The sequence below is a fragment of the Misgurnus anguillicaudatus genome, chromosome 22 (genome assembly GCF_027580225.2).
Source record: "Misgurnus anguillicaudatus chromosome 22, ASM2758022v2, whole genome shotgun sequence".
In the NCBI taxonomy this organism is placed as follows: domain Eukaryota; kingdom Metazoa; phylum Chordata; class Actinopteri; order Cypriniformes; family Cobitidae; genus Misgurnus; species Misgurnus anguillicaudatus.
Window position 1 is genome coordinate 53038259 of NC_073358.2, and position 20606 is coordinate 53058864.

Below are 20606 nucleotides of genomic sequence, written 5' to 3' on the forward strand. Positions count from 1 at the left end.
ATTTATTTGACATCTTAAAAAAACTCATAATATGACCCCTTTAACAACTGATATTCATACTCAAGAGAAATTTTCATACTTAGGGGTTTGAAAGAAATGTAGGAGAAAGAAATCATCTTTGTTTCTGTTGTAAAAATGTCGCTTTCAGATAAATAACCTCGATGTCGAAGAGCAGTGTAATTGACTTCATACTTTGGCTGCTCTCATGTAAATCTCTAGTTTAGATGTGACCGGCATAACGTAAACATCATTTAAAGAACACAAACAGATTCAGCTGCAATAAATCAAGGTTGAATCTATTCATCTGAAACAACGATCAATAAAGAAATCCATTTCACCAAACTGATTCATGGATTCTGCTGTTATTACTGAAAATGTAACTGAACTCGACAGACTTTCATGTATTGAACGCTCTTAAAACTAAAGGTGCTTCACGATACCATAGAAAAACCTTTCAGTCGAAAGCACCTTTACCATTTACCTTTCTGTTTCACCAAAAGTTCTTTAAGGTGTAAAAAGGTTCTTCAGATTATAAAAATGTAGAAGAAATGGATCTTTAAAAAACATTTTGACTAAATGGTTCCTTGTGGAACTAAAAAATGTTTTGTTGTGTAAGATGCAAAATATCCAACCTTTATAAGCCAAATAATGCACCTAATTTTATATGTAATTCTTTGAAGCAATATAAACCTGTGGTTTGTTATATTATATTCCTTTTGTTATGTTAAACTCTTTATGTTACTTTATATGCAAAGTATTGCTTTAATGCAAAGTATTCTAATCACTGAGTGGGGAATATACACTGAAAAAAATGATTCATTGAATTTAATAAATTTTTTAAGGTAATTGGTTGCAATCAATTTATTTAAGCTACATTTAAACAAAAGTGTTATATTTTATTTTACTTTACTAATCTTTTTGTTTAAATGTAGCTTAAATAAATTGATTGCAACCACTTACCTTAAAATTTTGATTAAATTCAATGAATCATTTTTTTAGTGTATGCATGACAGCTCTTTAATTGCATGTTTAACAAAATGATACTTACTGTATATTGTTTTGTATTGAGTAGTTCATTAAGATTAGAGAGATTGATGCATGTATTAGATAGAACAAAGCATAAGAGATACATTGAGCTTTGATGCATGATTTAAAGACCTGTTGTCGCAGGAGAAATCGCAGAAGAGCTCGGAGAAGAAAGACAAAGAAACTCCATCGTATATATAAGATGTTAGGGGCGTTTCCCAGTAAATGTAAGGATCAAAGGCGTGTCATGAGACCTAGAACATGATTCCTGGAATTTGGCCTTGAGATCTTGCCTATAAATTGATGCTGCTGCAGAACATATTCAGATCTGGACTCCGCAGCCAGCATCTCCGTTGTCTGACAGACTGAAATCTTGTGTGCTCTAGACTTAAGATTTTTTAGACTCTGTATTTTTGTATTATCACTTTTTATCTAATTTGGGTATTTTTTATTGCTTTACTTTTTCTTTTTAATTCGGCAAAACTTGTTACGCAAACAACTAAATTGTATTAATAAATTTTATAAAAGACAAAAAGAAGTCTGCTTTCGTAAACTTAGCTCAGATAATCAACCACAAGGAAGTCTTCTGACAAATTTATGTGAGTATGATCTAATCTTAGAGTATTAATGTGATTGGTATACTTAGGGAAATAATTGCAGATTCGACTATCCTTGCCTACCCTGAATAGAAAGAATAGGCAAAAGGTACAAATTTTCATACCATAAAACAGTTTCAAATTTTTGGCTGCCAGTTTTAAATAAATAAATGATAAAAATTCAAATTAAAACCAGATTTACCAAATATGTATGCAAAATATGTGCTAAAATTTTAAATAAATTGAAATTATTTCATTTTCAAGGTGATAATCATCTTCCCTGTCAAAATTCAAAATAAAATCCATTTGATGTTTTTACATTTCATCTCAAGGCAATACCAATATTAAAATTAAAAGGCAATCTTGAAAAAGAATCTGCAAATACATTTTTTAAAGTTTTTTTTACAAATGCTTATGCAATATAGTGACAATGTCTAATTAAAAAGTTCACTTTTCATTTTATGTGCACTATAGTGGGTGGGGTTTACTTGCTCATGTAATTGAGGGACAACCTTCTGATCTCTCTGATGAAGCTGAATTTAAACTGCAATTCAATGACTGGCGGCAAGAGGCTCCAAAAGGGAGTTAATTCCCATAGACCTCCATGTTAAAATTCCCAACTTTACAGCAGAAAAGAATGTGTTTACAGCCTGGTACAAAAAGTGTTTTTGGTCCATATTGTTAACTTGAGTGACGGATGAACTGCCACTTCTGTCACTAGAGTCGCGCTAAGTAGGCGTGGTTTCAGCAACCTGAGCTTCACTTACGTCCCGCCTCTTTAATCATTTTCAGTTATCTGCGAGTTGGCGACTGCAGGCACCGCCTACTACAGGCTTCAAAAAAGCTTTTCACAAACTTATGGATGACGTCACGGACACTCTGTCTATATTTTTTACAGTCTTTGCTAGCCTAACCGAGTTGGGAGTACCCAGAGTAAACCCACACTGAGAACATGTAAAATCCAGAAATGCCAACTGATCCAGCTAGCCATGTGAGCCACTGTGCCCTAAAGACTTTAAGACTGCTGACATTTCAATTAGAGATATCATTAAAATCACTCTCATCTTTAGGAAACTTCATGGTCAAAAAAATCATCTAATTAAAATCACAATGTGCATTCATTTCATGTTGTGAACAAAATCACTGCAAATGTACTGTGAATATTTCATACATCTTTAAAAATAAAAATGAACCCTTTATCCTGGGACACCTGAGAAAAAAGAAATACCACAGCATTTGTATTGAAACATCTTTAGCAGGTTTGTTTTTGTAAGGCAGTTGTGCATAGAGTTTCCTAAATACATATGAATAAGATCGGGAGCTTTTTATGTTTTATTTATCCCAGGTGGTCACACCACATCTATAGTGTTTCTGAATTACCATGCAGAAAAAAAGCAAACAAAACTCTGAGCACATTTCCAGATGGGTGAACTGTGTTACCCAACAATATTAAGCATTGGACCTGGCATTTGTGTTAGATTACATCTGACAACACGAGTGTCTGAATATCCAATCTGTTCTGTTGGCCGATCCACAACACTGATGGCTCTGTAAACCCTGAGCTTAATGGCTATCAGGATCCACGGGCTTGTTTGTGTTCTCTAGATCTGACGTGACTCGAATGAGCTCAGATAACAGCCTCATCATCACCCACCACCATCTGTGATGATGCAAAATAACTGGGACTTGACTGATCCCGGATCAGTTTTCTTCTCTTGTGACTGGAGTTGAGGAAACCAGTCCTGGACGAGGCCTTATGGTCAACACCAACTCAAACCAGCCTTTAAATAACAATGTTCATCAAGGGATGATGTGTTTAAAAAAGCACACAAACCCCTGATCAATATTGTTATATACCTACAGCAGATATTCTTACATTATAATTCACTGTCAGTGAGACGGTTTCAAATCCAGCTTAGTACAGTATTGCTTGTATTCGTCCTTCAAGTAGAGGTTTCTTATATGCATGAATGCGTAACTACAGTATATAAATATAATAATACATTACAGACACATAGAATGAAAAAGACTAGGACTGTGTATCGCCAAAAATGTCAATACGGAACAATCCTGAATTACATTTTTTTCATAATTTAGTAACATTATTATCTGTTTATTATGCAGTGTTGTAACAGTTGTGTTTTAGCCATCATTTATTAGCTTTTGGTGGAACTTGTAGAAAGAAAATCTCAAGATTACAGTACTTAACTTATTTTGATTTAAAGCATTTTACAAATTCTGGGGTGGTTTCCCAGACAGGGATTATCTTAAAACAGGACTAGCCTCTTAAACCCTAGGACCCTTTCCCGGGTCAAAAATTACTTATTATGACTTAATATAAAATATGCTTTTAATCTTTAATGGTCTGTCATGGACCCAGTACCACATATGAGATACTGTTTGAAAGCTTAGACTCTCTACTTTCTGCAAATATGCATCACTTTGAGATATGTTTTACTGTAAGAAAGTAATTTACACTTCATTTACACTATCACCCCCCCATGTTTTTTAATATCATTTAATATTCACATATTTCATATTTATCAATATTCAACAATCGTTGAATGAATAATGAGGTAAAAAATCGTCTTTTGTAAACATATGGGAAACTTGAGTGTGAACTGCCTCAGATAGCACATATAGCCACAAATGATACACCATCTTTTGTTTTAGGTCCTACTCTAAACAATGAGTCCATTCACAGCATTTTCTTTGGTTGTGTGCATGAATAATCCCTTGCTATTTATTATATGTGCAAAACAAAAAAGTATTTTTATATGAAAAATGTATTTTCGCACCCTTCAGTAATATAAGAATAACTTTTGAATGCGACATGCTAAAGAGATCATTCTTTTTTTGTTTGTTTACTGTCTGCTGCTGCTAACAACCAGAACTGTCTGCAGTCTGCTAGAGCACATAGAACCAGAGTTATACACTATCAATGACAGTATTTACAACATAAAAAAAGAAAATTTGGCGTTTCATCATATGTAAAACAACCTAAATAACAATATTTCTCAAAAACCGCAGCTTTTTATGTAACTTCAAAGGGTTTTCTGTAAAATGATATAAAAAATATTGCATTTATTCCACTGTATGTGGGTATGGGGACACTTCAAATGTTTTTAGGCAGAAATTGTATACAAAAAGGGTATTATTCCTTCCTTCAGTTGGAGTAAAATAACTTTTGCATAGATTATGACAGAGAAAAATTCCTTTTTCCTCTGTAAGCTGGCAATTGCTGGAATCAAACAAAACTGTCTGCAGGTTTCGTTCCCACTCAGGGCCAGAGTTATACACTTTCAAAAAAATTTTTAGAAAAAAACATCAAAAAGCGCCTATTTATTTTTGTTATTATTAGAGGACTGACAACACATACAATCATGTTTTGCACTTTCAACAGTGTTTTATGTCATTTCAAAGGGTTGCCTGTAAACTTTTGTATGTGCACCTCTGCATGTGGGTATGGGAAGCTTTTGAAATTGGGTAGGCCAAATCCAGGCGAAAATCCCCAAAATAGCCTCAGGGTGGAAGAAGCTAGGCCTTAGTTTAATCAGGAAATATAACTAGTTTTAACAAACATGCCTAACTAAAAACATTACTGGCATGCATTTTGAGGCAAAACAAAGGGCACTGGTGTATTTTAAGATATGTCAGTGCAAGATGTTTTCAATTTGGACAGCTCTTACATTTATTTTAGTCTAGGACTAGCCTAATCCCTGTCTGGAAAACCGCCCCAAAGTGCCTTATTCGTCTTCTCTCATATATTTTTCTTCTATATCTATGAATATACACTCTTTTGATTTTGCCAAGTGGTTGATGTCCTCAGGACAACATTATGTTGACCCTGGGAAAACATTTCAATCAACCAATCAGATTTCAGAAATACGTTTACAGTTTGTTTCAAGTTTAAGCTTAAAATCACGATTAGAAGGATCATCATTACCTCTTAGGGTTTGGTTATGGTTAGGGTTGGGTACACTAAAAGCACTAATAGCACTAAAAGCTCGTAATCATATGAGAACCATTTTATTGCTATTGCACCTATGAAGAACCATCCGGGGGAGATATAACATCACTATAACACCAGATATGGTTCTATATAGCACAATATGGTTCTACACAGGTACTTCATCTTTGCTATATGGCACTTAAAATGGTTCCTCTATAATTATGAGCCAGTGAACACTTTTAGTGCTGTTTAGCACCATTTGTTTTTAGAGTGTAGGTTTTGGTTTTATTTACAAAAATGTTGTCCTTGGGTCAACACTACGGAAAATACACGGAACATGTGGAATTTGTTCGGGATTGTTTGATTTTTGGTTCATTCACACTGCCAATGATTTTCTGGAATCTGTGCATGCATTCACACACATTCCGTAAAGATATTTTAAATTCTCATGTATCTTTGATTTTTTTGTGTGTCTCTTATTTCTACATACTTTTTTTCTCTTATATATTGTTTTCTCTAGTATTTTGAATGACCTCTGTGTATAAAATGTGCTATACAAATAAACTTGCCTTACCTTGCCTTGCCTTAATGTTTGTATGTGACATACAATTTTCCCAGTAAGTTTCCAGTTTGGAATATTTCCAAAATTCCCCAGATGAAGTTCCCATTGAAAGTTTCTGAAAACTTTCCGCCCCTTTGCAACCCTAATTATAACCCCGTCTATTCTACAGATGATTTTGTTATCTGTTATTGTTTAACAGATAACAGTGATGTTAATTCAACATGTAGTGTTAATATCAACCAAATATGAAATATCTGTCATCATACTCACCCATGTTGTTCCAAACCTGCATGAGTTTGTGTTCTGTGGAATACAAAAGAAGATGTTTTGGAAAAATGACATGATCAATCAGAAAGAAAGAAAAACAGCATAAATCATCATCAAGGTCATGTACACAGATTACTCATGTTCCTGAAGATACACAATACACTAACATGTGACAGCTTACACTGTATTCTGATTTTTAAAAGTAAATCCACTGCCCGCTTTGTGTGTAGAAAACATCACAGAAAACAACTGGTGTAGGTTTGATGTGACATGAGGACGAATACATGATGACAGATTGCTTGGATGAACTTTTAAAGATTTTTGTGTTGGTGTCCTGTTTAACACACAGTCACATCAGGAAATATGTTTAAACATATGTGACAGCATGTTGATATCTGCCTGTGATTTCCTCCGGTATAGACAGGGTTGTGTATCTCTTGAGCTCTGCCCCATTTCTGCATACTGTAAATACACTCGTGAAATGATGTAGGCCATAGTGTCTTCTAGAACCTTCACTTAAACCAAAGCACACATCATTCATTCACTGACATCACATTATTAAAACTCTTATAGATAGTTTCATTGGGCGCACGTGCAGTGATGCAATAAGCGTCTGGTCTGAACTTTACTTCTGGTTTCTGTTTGTTTAATGGTCTGACTAGTTGCTGAAACTGAACTCTTAAATAAATACCTTGTCAAAAATAACAAATGTTTTGGGTTCCTATGTAATCTACGTGTTGTTTATTTTGCTTGTTATATAAATAAACTACTTTAAAAAGACTTTGTTGTTATTAATTCTTCACAGAGTTTACCGGAAGTTACGTGATGACCACGAAAGCCACTTGTTTATGTTGTTACTGCTGAAACCATCTATACCACGGGTCGGTTAAATGCTTTATTTTGATTGGTTGAGAAATGTTCCACGAGTATGCTTTATTATTCGATAAAAGCACACCTGACCTGTCAAATAACCACCAGAGCATGTCTGTGGTAACCGTGGTACAGCCCATCGGCAATTATTTCTTATCTAAGGCAATGAGAAAATCTTTGCATTTGTTTAATTTTAAATGCTAAACTTCTGATTCTTAAAAATGTTTATACAACAGTTCTTTCTGGTTCTTGAATCTGATTGGCTAAGAGCTATGCGATATTGTGCTGATAACGACCCTGTAACCGCTTCACCTTTCGTATCATTCCCCCACCTAGTGAATGGAGGTCCTAAGCAGGCTCATCTCTGAATGGAAAAACACAAAACGCCCTGATCCATTACACATATGCGCAAGGTATACAGTAGGTGGCAGTAATACTCCCAAGGAGTGAGCAGCCATTAAACGAAAAGAAGAAGAAGCAGACGCCCTGTTTTGAATCACTCTCCGTGTGTCTCATTATTTTACTAGCTCATAAATCAGTCTGTGAATCCCCAATCAGAAGTTATTATTCCGTCAAAGATCAGCGCTCTTGGATGTTACGTTACAGTTAATGGGAGAAATGTCTTGTCACATCGTGTGGACGATTAACACTTGGAAAGAGGAATATAAACACTCGTTTTTTTTCTGGAGCTATATTTATCAGAACGCGAAAACACCGTGGAACTGCAGGTAAGCACCGCAGCTTTTAAATGTGGACATTGATCATTTACTTTATCGTGATGTGACTATTAAAACATGTTATGAGATATCGCCACTGGTATATTTATAAGCAGCATGCAAAAACATCTCTCTGACACTTATAAAAAACAGTTTTATATAGTACTGACAAGAACAAAGTTTAATAATAATAATCGAGTGCTCGTATCGCGTTAAGAATAAATGAGAAAGCAATAGTAACGTTATACAAGTATAGTTTTATTAACTTTTACCTCGCGCCAAAACAATAACAACACAAAAGACACTAAATATGAATTAAAAAACAAGTAATAGTTTGATCATGACACCAAATACTGCTGATTTGATCTCATTTTGCCGATCATAAACAAACAAGGCCAACAGGAGAGCCAGGGTATCTCTTTCAGAAATGTAGCCCAGAGAGGGCGGTGGTCAGCGGGGCGAGTGAACACTGATGTCCGCTCATGCTTTGGTTCTCATTCGTACCGAATCTCACTAAGCAAACGTTCAAACAGGCGCTATCTTTACTAATCGACTGCAGATTTAAATATAATACATATACATTCTCGACTGAACTAATCTTAAAACTACACTTTGTGACCAAGAAACGGTAATATAAAGTAACGGCTTTTCCGTCCATTGAGTTGTTATGAGCTTCAAAGCAGCCGAAAGTTTTACCTGTCATTCTGGCCGCCCTCAAATCCGTGGCGGAAGAAGTAGTTCTCAAAAAATTATCAGCAAGAGTTCATAGACAAGAAAACTCAAATGATCAATACAGAAATAAATATGATCAATACATGATTAAAATACCTGATAAATAGTTGTTGTTAGCACCATAGACAAGAACCAAACCCAAAGTAAGTCATTAACATCTACTGTAGTGCCTATCTGAGATGTGAGCTTCTGGTTGGCCCATCATTTGTATGCCGCATATATTCATATTTAAAACATCCTAATCCGTTACTTTCTTATCTGTACATTTTAATTCTTTTAGAAGATTGCAGTGGCACTCATCTTCCAGATTCCTCATCAGTAAGCATCTTTACAAACACATGGGATGAATTCACAACAACACTTCACTTTAGTATGCAGTACATAAGCACAAAAGCCTTCATCTTAGACACGGACCAGACACAATCCAGTTTAAATGCACTGAAATACAAACTCGCTGTGAGCGCACGCATACATCACAACAATCACAACTTATAAATGCACAACAATCACAGTCTTCTGCCGTTCATTTTAATACTTGTTAAGTCATGACATATGGAGTACCATTTCTGGGTCTAAACCTTTGCTCAATTCAAATGAGATTGCAGGTGTTTATGAGCACTGTTTTCTCATTTCACACATTTAAGCTAAGCCTTTATAAATGTACAAAGACTACTATTGGCTCACAGCATCCCAGACTTCAATATTTTACCAAATCATAAAAGATGCTGTCTGGTCATCTGGGATTTCAGAGGTTTTCCCATTCTTTTAAAGCACTGTCTGAGTGAATATAAGTATTTTGTTGTTGTTTGCTTAAGCATTTGACGTTGGACTTAACAAGCAGATTAAACTGCATTTCTATATAAGAGACACGTCTGTGTACTGTGCTTTTCACCAATGCAGCAGTAATTCATCATCATACAATGATCAAATGATAGAGAAAAACATCATAAGCAGTCATTTACAGTAGTTAAATGTTCATGATAAGGCTCAGCCAAAAACATCTTTGTTGAGCTGAATTTGATCTTAAAGACCGTTTTATCCTATTATCATCATTCTGTGAATCAGATACTAAACAAAGCAGAAAAGAAATTCTTAGTAAATAACCATCAAACTTTAAATGTATAATCACTATTATTATGCCATCATTATGCCCCAAAATGATGCTGATTATTATTCAGTTCATAAGAAATAAACTTTTAGCTGTATTTAATGAATTAGGCAGCGCTGACTGTTTCTTCATGGTCCATAAACAGCTGATGGCTGAGAATAAGGTTTTGTTTACATCCATTTATTAATGACCTAACCAATCTACATACGCATACTTAACCCCTGCCAATTATGCTCTTAAGAAATATGCTTTCAACCAAAAAAACTGCCATTGTGCATGTCTTAGAATATACTTTAAATCAAATAAAATTTATTTCAACAAATCACACTTACTCAAAATAGGTGTCGGTATATTCACCAATACTATACTCCACTGAGATCTGGAAAGACAGAAGACTCAGTGACAGAAGTTCCCTATAAAAAACCAATCAGATCTCTGAGTGATGAAGCTGATGGGTGGACAGATGGGAGGGCTGGATCACAGCTATTACTGTCGGAACATGTTAATGATAACCGGCACAGGATTATGGGCAAAAGCAGAGGGTTGGAACAATTTCCTGCTGTTTATGTCCCACTCATTTCCTCATTCTACCAGCCACCAAAAAAAGGAGCAGAATGTTCCTACTCACTTGACTATAGCAAAACAATGTGCTTTAGTATTCAAAGTTTTTATGCTATCTCTCCAAGTCCTTTACTCAAACACACAAGCACAAACTCACCCTTCTCGCTCAGCCTCCTTCTTCTCCAGATCCTGAATGACATCCAGCAAAACCTTGATGGTGTTCTGGCTGGTCTCCAACACCCCCTCCAGGCTGTGCAGCTGAGACTGCAGAGTCCCAATGTCGTACAGAGGGCCGTTTGGGCCGAACAGTTTCTCTTTTGCCTTTGCCAGGTCCAGCTTACATTTAGCCCCAGACATGAGCCCCCCTAGCAGCTCCTGCACCTGTCGCAGTGTGTCTCCTTGGCCCTCTGCTGATCTGAGGGGAGTCTGGGGGTTTATTCCTGCAGAAGGAGGCAGGTGCTTCGCATCGGACTGGGATTCTGTCCCTAGGATCGCTCGTCGGGTGACCAAACACGTGGGTTTTACCATAGCTCTTGCCTTACTTTTGGGAGGGATAGGGGGTGGGATTTCATCAGTTTTTGCTTCAGCATTTGACTTTGCTATCCCAGTCTTCACTTTGTCCTTGCCGGCGCTGTTGCTGTCGGCCTTGGACACAGGAGGCTTGCGGGGCTTTCCTGGAGTCGAGGAGTCCTCTTTGCGGGGAGTGTATGGAGGAGGAGGAGGAGGAGGTGGGGGAGGAAGCATAAACTCTCTTCTGTCTCTTCTGTCCTGAGTGCTGCAGAAGGCCTGAGGAGGGGAGGGGTAAGTCCCTGTGTTAGAGTACAGCAAAGCAGTTTGTGGAGTGCAGGCATAAGGAGGTAAAGAATGCCTGAAATTGGCACAGGGAAGCACAGTTTCCTGGGGAATACTAGTGTATGTCGTGGGCTCACGTGAACAGAGGATGGGTGACATGTTATGTGGAAATGACTTGGAGTGTGGTACTGTTTGAGCAGAAGTCTTAAAATTGTGGACAGTTTGAGGGGGGTTGCTGCAACAAGGGGCATGTTGCACAGAAACGCTGCAGTGTGGCAATGTTCGAACAGCACAGAGATTACCTGGCACGGGTTGTGTGGAGGGGCTGCAAATTAAAACGGGCAGGGCAGGAGTCACATGAGTTCCCATATTTTGTGGATCCAAAATGCAATGCACTGCAGTTTGTCCAATGGGAACAATGTGAGCCGCAGGGGGAAGGGAGCTCTTTAAGTGTGACACACTGTATGGAGTACTGGCATGGGGAGGGCTAGGAGAAAAGGACGTCATATTGTGAGAAATGGGTTGTGTTGGATCTTTATGAGATGCTATAGGTTCTGTACTTGTTAGGGTAGCTGATATGTCACAGTAAGGTATAGATTGTATTGAAGGTTGAATTGTGGATTGAATAGGTGTTGGGGTGTTTGTAGTTAGTGTAGTCGTTTGCACAGTTTGTGTATCTGGGATGCAGTTGGATACAGAAAGAGATGAAGTGCCAAATCGTGCATTTGGTGCAGGGACCTTACTGCTTGGCACAGACTGAATAGGAGTTACAGATTGGGTTGGACATATTACAGAGGACACAGGTTGAATTGGCGTGTTATTGCATGCTAGCAGCTGAGTTGGAGTCTTTTGGCCTGGATGTGCGGTACTGAATGAGGAGGAAACAACAGATGCTCCTTGAGAACAGGAAATTGCCTTTTGGCCAACATTATTGTAGCTTGCCATGCTTTCCTCTAATGTCTGGCAACCTGGCCTGGATTTATCAGGGGTTACGGATTCTGCGTGTGACTCTGAAATGCAGCAGGACTTGGGCATTGGGGGAGTCGTAGAGTTTGTAATCATTTGAATAGCAGGTGTGCAACAATGCCCTGATGTTTCACTAAGAGACAAGCTTGACTCCCCATGTGTTGAGGATGAAGTGACTTGTTGTGTGGTAAAGCACAAAGACTCTGAAATGGTCGTGCTGTGCTCTGTTTGTGTCAAAGAGACACCGGGTAAAAGACCCTGTGGTGGACAACTTTGTAATGGTACATTTTGAGTTTCATTGGGACAGGTGGAAACAGTCTGAGAGGCTTGCAGAGGTGCTTCTGCTGTTAGAATTTGGCAAGAGTTTGGGTATTCCTCTAGGGTTACAGAAGACATGGTTAAAAGACCAGTTTGTAAAGAGGCTTGGTGGCCTGAGACACTTTGAGATTTTGAATCACAGCTTGGTTCAGTTTGTGTGAAAGAGCCACTACATGGCATATTATGAAGTGGGTTATGATTGGGAGAATGCTGTGAAGGTACATCAGATGATGAGGTTCTGCGCACCACAGCTGCAGATGGGGCTTTCTTAGATTGATTGGAGTTTTGGTGTTGTCTCTCAGCAGGTACAGTATTAGATAGAGAAGTGTGAGGAGGCTCAGGTTTCCCAGGATCACTTGCTGCTCTATTTAACAATTTCCTCCTCCCTCTCCTTCTGGACTGTTTGTGTGGTGCGGAAGAACTCGGCTGGAGTTGCGATTTTCTATCTAAAGAGGTGGTTTGATTGTCCTCAGTTTTCGAGCAGCCTGATTGCTCAGTGGGGAAATGCTCTTGGCCGGGGCTCGTCTGTGATGTACGAGTTGAAAAGCATACCTGTGTAGTCAGCTCATCAGAAGAATCCTCATCATCCCAGCCTCCCCCCACTCCATCCCCCAGACTATAACTGCGAATTTGGGTGACTGAAAGTGATGGAGGTTTTTCCAAACTGGGTGAGGTCTGAATGGCTGTACTCCTGCAAGGTTGACTCGGCAGTGGTAGCGTGAGAGAACACGGATGTGTCGGGACCCAGCAGCGTCTGGTGGGCCCAGGGGTGAGCGGATGTGGGGGAGCTCTCTTCAAAAACGCTGTCACTGCCCCTATTGTCTTTTCCATGTCCCCACAGACTGATCCCACTAGAGAGGGCCCGTTAGTCAGCTCCTTTCGCCATTTCGGAACCTCTGTTGGGCTCTTACTTCTCACTTTATCGTTTTTTACTTCATCATCATCCAGATCTTTGAAGCGCACCTGCTGCGTGCGATTTCGTCTACGTTTAAGTCGGCTTTCAATATCCGGAGAGTTCCGATTGAGGAGCACGGATCGCACAGTCACGGTGGTGGCTGCTTTGTCTGGGTTGCCATTGCTATGGGTGTGAACACTTGGCAAATGGTTGGGCTCTTTGCTCACCATGTTATCAGACCCTAGTAGTTTATGAACCATAGATATAAATAGGATTTTCTCAGTGTTTTGGTCTGTTTCCACAAAACGAATACTAATACACCTTTCATTGGATTAAAACATGGTTACAGGGCACTGACTTACATGATAAATGCTGCATGTAACAAAAATGAAATAAAACCGACCAGCCGATGACAGAAGAGCATGTGACTGGTCCTGACCTCTGGTCACATGACTGAGAGTTTTTGAAAAGATGTCTCGCTGGTAATCCTGTCAGAGAAGGTTTTGGTTTTGGCACAAAGTGTCTTTATAAGCAATTGTCTTTAAAAGCAAGAGAAGAACTAAGTGTATCCTGAGCAACAACCCCATCGGTCCACAGGGGCACTTAAATTCTCTTGGTGAGCACAATTTAAGATGGCAGAGACACTGTTTGCGCAGAGGTGGTACACATTGCTTGTGCAAGCCCTGAACAGTATGAAACTTTGGCAAGGTAGGCATGTGAGTATATTGTAAAAGTCTGCGTCATTATTTTACAGCCAAGAGAATTAAAAAGTCCTCTCACGATCTTTGTCTGCAGAAATCATTTGTTTGAAAAATAACCGGATAAATAAACTTTAATAGAAGACTGACCCAAGAACAAGTGTCCCAGCACCGTTAATGTCCCATTTTCAAATTAAAACTTGTGTACAGTCCTTGCTGGTATGGAAACATATCTTGACTTGGCAATTAATCTCTTCAAGTTGAATCGAGTTTCCTTGTTTCTGTCGTTCCCTTCATTCTTTTCTTGTGACAGGAACACAACAGGAATCTGTGCAAAAAGACAGTAAGTACAGTAATGTCACTTATCTATGAATGGTATTTCCAAATAAATGTGCATTATTATATTACCTAATCATGTTTCATTCTGTCAGACGTTAAACATATTTATATGATATCAATCAATACTGGAGGTACATATAAACCTAAACAGGACGGTTTTATCAAGTATCAACTTCTGTATAAGAATCAGGAATTACTTCCCACTGTAGAGTCTGTCTACAAAATAAGAGTAGTTAGGGTCAAATGCAAGAGGAGATGGATTAAGGGTAGTTTTAGTGTATGTCAGTAGCTTTAGGGCTGTTGTTTAACTCAGTGTGGTGGCAGGCTAAGAGATCTTTGGGCCCAGAGAATGACAACACTAATTAACTTGGCTCGTCTTTAAGCAAACCTCCGTGCACACGGATCACAATGTTTGATGGGCTCAACACACTCTATCACGCCGACAGTAAACAGACACTGCATCCTCTATGTGATCAGACAATCACAGTCTGTCACGAGTCGTGAGATGATGTTAAATGTCCGGGTCTTGTACACACATTTGCTAAGTGTAATTCTGATGTAATCTGACAAATCAATCTTTAAACAGGACATTTAATATGTGAACAAATTAACTCTATGACCAAAACAGCCCTCCATTATTATATCATCTGTTGTACAAAAAGTTTAAGATTTAAGTGCTTCATGTAAATGACTGAATAAATGGAAGGTCAAGTAAGTTACAAAACCCAACCAAATTCAAAAATACAGAAAGCATTTGCATTCATAGCCACATATTCGGGGTTTACACAAGCACAACGTCCTTTAACTTTGCCAACAGCTCAAAGGCACAGAGCAAACACTGCAGATACAAACTCCAGCTCTCTGCTAAACTCTGAAGAGATTTCATCCACTACTGAAGACCCTGATCCATCAGTGACCTGTCATCTTCACGTAGTCCCGAGCTGTCAGTCCATCCCTCTATAATATCATCTGCATCAATGCAAGTAAAATGATGTATTATTGTCCATTAGGCAAAAATCACAGACAAAAGTGCTCCGCTCTCCTCAGTCACGCTGGTACTTGAATCATGAGCTTGGCAAGGTCAAGAAGAAATGGACCAAAAACAACCAGTCTCTCAGTTAGCACTAGTTAACCCATCTTTCTTTAATTGAAGATATTTGTTCCCTTCTTTAGCTGCAACTTGCTCTTAAACAATTGAGTTTTCTTTTTTGAGCTTTGGCAAACCCGGCACCTGAATCATCGATGTTGAAATCTCCTCTTGCACATCAAGTAAACAATCCATGCTATTCATGCGTTTAGCATATTCTTTAAACAATACCTGCAATATATGCAAGAATTACATTTGAATCAAGACCAGATGTTGTTCATTGCAGCCTCAAAAACTTACGTGGGTGTATTATCCTTTCTAATGTGTAAATAAGTTATGAATACATCTTGAATTGAATGTATTTTCAGTCTTCACTTGCACACTTGAAGACTTTAACTGCTGCCCGCCACGGCCACAAGCAAGGTCGATTAATGCTGCAGACGAAATTACAACCGGACTGTGAATCTGAGATTATGAATTATTTTTCACTTAACTGCCAAATTAAGTTAGCTGACATGGAAATATAGTAAGTTAAATAAATTTCTTCATAGAGGAGAAAGATTGATTATCCTGAATGTCGGAAAGTTGTTCCTCTCAAGAGAAGTCAGATATTTAATGAAGCCCTAAATCGGAAGAATCATTTGCATAACTGGAACATTTAATTAGGGAACACTTGGATGTTTAAGGATGAAGTGTGGGAATTCAGAAGGCAGGTGGAATCATAAGATGAGAGGCAGCTGGGACTGAAGAACATCTGCAGTAAACACACACACACACACACACACACATTCTGGTTTCCATGTTTTGTGGGGACATTCAATAGACGTAATGCATTTTATACTGTACAAACTGTATATTCTATTCCCCTTACCTACCCCATTCCCTAACCCCAACCATCACAGAAAACTTTCTGCTACTTCACATTTTCAAGAAACATCATTTTGTTTGATTTATAAGCTTGTTTCCTCATGGGGACATCAAAATGTCCCCACAAGGTCACAAAAACACTGGTATTCCTATCTTTGTGGGGACAATTGGTCCCCACAACGTGATAATTACCAGGCACATGTGCATGCACACACACACACACACACACACACACACACACACACACGCATGCGCACAAGCACACATACATGCATGCATGCATACGCACAAGCACACACACATGCACACACACACATATGTGCACAAGCGCGCGCAAACAAACACACATGCGCAGAAGTGCGTGCACACAAACACACAAGCACACACACGAATGCACACACACATGCATACGCACAAGCACACACACACAAATGCACACACACATGCATACGCACAAGCACACACACAAGTACATGCACACACACACACGAGCACACACGCATGCGCACAAGCACACACACATGCACGCATACGCATTACGCACAAACACACACACACACACACATGTGCACAAGCATGCACACACAAGCATATGCGCACACACACACACACACACACACAAATCAAAACACCCATGGAAATGGCTTAAGCTGTTTAATAATTCATTCGCTTTGAGATTTCATTATTAAAGAATCAGTCCAGGTTTCAAAGTGTGCCTCTAATATTCACCATCACAGCCCCATCCAAAATTTACAGTGAGCTAAATTCATGTTACTGAGAAAACAAATCTGTATTGTTCCTCATGCTTACTGGTTAAAATATACAGAATAAATCATATATGTGCTAAACTAGACTCTTCTGAACCTAAAAGCCCATCTATAAAACCAAAGTCTAGCGGCTCCCAATATTTTTGTTGATCATTTGAACTCTTCAGTCTGAGACTGTTGCATATTTTTATGATTATTTCAAATATTTGTCATTTACAGTTTTTTACGATTGCTATGACAGATTTTTCAATACTTTTAACAAGTTTTCAAAACTCTTAACACAGTTAGCACTACATCCACCTATGTAAGCTATACTATTTACACATTTCTTGTTGCTTCAACACAAAATGCATACAATTAACCCCAATTTAAAATGCTTTAACTTCTTTTACAGACAAGCTCAAACAAGACCAAAACAGTAGATTTTGAATGTCAAATTTACAAATGCTTTAACACAGCATGTCAAAACAGATAACATCATGTGCTAAACCTGACTTATAGTCAAAGTAAACAGCTGTTTATATGATGACTTGAAACATAAACATATCCCCTGTATTTTATTCCATTGGGATTGAAAAACAACTTATTGTACCAATGAACACAAACAAATCACAGCTGATTCCCACCTAGGAAACACACTCAGGTTCTTTCAATTGCATGACTATATGGTATACAATAGAGTAAAGGAGGGCCTCTATAGGTTGATCTTGTGTGGAAAAGGAACAATATAAGCAACACAAAAATAAGATATATGTCTGCACGAGTCAGCGGAAGACCACCATGACAAGGGAGAGGTTTTTCTCCAGTCCCACCTGGATGTAATAGATGGTGCATTCCCAGACATCACACCTGAACACTGTCAGAGGTGGATAAGACATGGCAAAAAGTTCTTCACAAGATGGCTTGCCAGAGAAAAATCAGGTGTAATGTGAATGAGAACATGTGGCCAAATAGAAACGCAATAGATTAGATGATGAGATTTTCTTTTTTGCTTTATTCTTCAGTGGCTTTTTCTGTTTGTATTTGTTTATTTTTACTTTTTTACTGTAAATGGAAGTAATATTGAATATCTTGCAGTAATGTCCTGTTGTAAATACTGTAAGTTCTTTACTGCAGCAATTATGTCTAAGATGGATGATGGATGGTTCATTTTTGTCTTGAATTGCTGCAGCAAAACAATCATAATACATGCATTTACTAAACCCAACTAAACAAAAATATAAAAAAGTTTTCAAAAAAACTCTATAATCTATAGTCTATAATCTACTGCAGTCTATAAGGACAGACTTACACATAAACTTATGCAGTTTTTGTTTTTCCATCTTATGTTTGTGTTTTTCATGACATTGTGTTATGATTGACTAAATGTTTCTGTTGGAAGAGAGCATGTGTTGGTGATCTGGTATAATAGTTGATTCTGAAACATGTTTACAGTGTTTTTGTAAACAGTGTGAGAGTTTAGTTTACAATGTGTGATTTTGAGGATAAAATTAACTGTTTTGCCTGTTGTGTGTTTTAGGTGTGTTGGTGCGTTAAGAGTTTAGAAAATTTGTTAAAAGTAATGAAAAAAGTGTCATAGCAATCGTAAAAAACTGTATTGTGACCATCTGTCCTTTAGCACACTAATTCAGGCTAATTGTTCCCACTGTGTTGCCTGCTGCAAATTCATTATTGATTTTGTCTTTTTTTCTGGCCATGAAAAGAAAATGAAATCAATATGGAGAGATGGATCACAGGCCGCTCAGAACAGTCTGTACCGACTGTAGTAACACTGTCAGGTAACAATTTTACTTTAATAAAGTCCTATCATTAGCTGCATATCATGCTGTTTTATAATTATTCAAAATATGTCTTCTTCATTTCACATAGCAGTCACATTCAGACTTCACTAAAGCCAACCACATCCAAATCAAGGCACAAAATGACAGACGTCTTATGTTAATAATCACACAACTATTCCTGTGTTCATGTCACCGCATGACAGATCTGTATGGGCAGACTTCAAATCTGACATCAACCCTAATAACAAGGAGCTGAGATAGCATATGTTGTAATCTCACCACATGAAGCACAACGCCTGAGGACAGCTTTATTGAGAGAGACACGCTTGTCTCAAAGACATCTCAATGTAAGAACATTTGCATGTCAAATAAAACTGCATGGCACACAAACAGAGATCTGGGCCTGTCTGTCTTCAGATATTACTTTATTTATATATTTGTACAGTCAGTGGCGGTTCTACACAGAGGCCAAGGGTGGCCCGTGCCTCTGTAGACATGTCCCTGGCCACCCCTGTGGCCACCCCGTGCTGACCAAATAAAAAAGTATAAATGTATTTAGATTTTACACGCGAGCGCCAAAAGCGGAACTAATGCGACACAACGTTCTACACGGGCAAATTAGAGCGGCGCTCCCAATCACTGTAGCCGGCTGCGGGTGATGCTCGGCGAATTTGTTCCCAATCTCCCGATGTTGAGAATGTGTATGCAGGTTTGGGCACTGGTAAGGACTCTAGCGTTTGTCTTTATAAAAGTTTGCATTTCATAAAGTTTATTGAGTAGGCTCGCATGATTATCGGTTGGGGGGCTTTAGAAAAGAGCCAAGCTCCCCTTTTGCACCTGCACTCACTCTTGTATTAAATACATATTCATATGATTGTAAAGTAAAATAAAGTTTACGGGGCAGTTTCCCGGAAAGGGATTAGACTAGTCCTAGACTAAAATAAATGTAAGAGCTGTCCAAACTGAAAACAACTTGCAATGCCATGGGCCCTATCTTGCACCCAGCGCAATTGACTTTGTCAGTGACGCATGTATCATTTCGTATTTTGCATCGGCGCACAGCGGGTTTTTCCCTCCACAGACGCACGTCGGCAAACTAGGGAATGAACTTGCGCTCCCTGGGCGGTTCAGCGCAAAAAAGGAGGCGTGCTCTGGCGCAAACCATCTCTTATGCTATTTTGCAGTTTCAAAAAACAATTGCGCTACTAACCAAAAAAAACTTGTCTAAAGTCAGTGGCGCGTTGCGCGTGGTTCATTATGCTATTTTAAGGGCGCATGCTTGACCATAATGTATAGCGTACACAACGCGCATTGCTTATCTAATCTACACAGATGCAACAGTTATTTTTGCAAATCATTAATTGTTACAATAAAAAATATGAGATAAGGGAAATCAAATCATAAATTGTTACAATAAAAAATATTAATACATGAGATAAGGGAAATCATTGTGGTGAGCATTGTGGTGATAGTTTTTATTTATTTTGTGTGGCAGCGTTAAACAATTATCATGCAAATAACGATTAAAATATTTTCATAAGTTTGTTGTGTGGCTGTATTACGTTTATTTTATCTAAAAAATAATTAAAATGTTTTCATAAGAAACCTTCATGTATGTGAACTTGATTTGTAAGTGTACTTTGGGGTTGGACCTTGCTTGCGTTTCTTGTGTCCGATTTCAAAGCCCCCAAACCCTTTCAGCGGTG

The 20606-nt window shown here is 38.3% G+C and overlaps 1 protein-coding gene across 6 annotated transcripts in view; it reads right to left on the reverse strand.

The window, feature by feature from the left end:
- Window positions 1-20606, reverse strand: part of LOC129439474 (uncharacterized) — a 74273-nt gene that overhangs the window by 30853 nt on the left and 22814 nt on the right. For 2 of the 6 annotated variants that reach the window (XM_055198102.2, XM_055198101.2), the window contains exons 2-4: window positions 10548-14387; window positions 10162-10208; window positions 6407-6439 (exon numbers count right to left, since the gene is read on the reverse strand). In XM_055198102.2, coding sequence (XP_055054077.2) covers window positions 6407-6439; window positions 10162-10208; window positions 10548-13621 — 3154 coding nt within the window. In that variant the 5' untranslated portion in view covers window positions 13622-14387. The remainder of the gene's footprint in view (window positions 1-6406; window positions 6440-10161; window positions 10209-10547; window positions 14388-20606) is intronic. The other 4 variants (XM_055198098.2, XM_055198097.2, XM_055198100.2 and 1 more) reach the window with 2 other exon arrangements.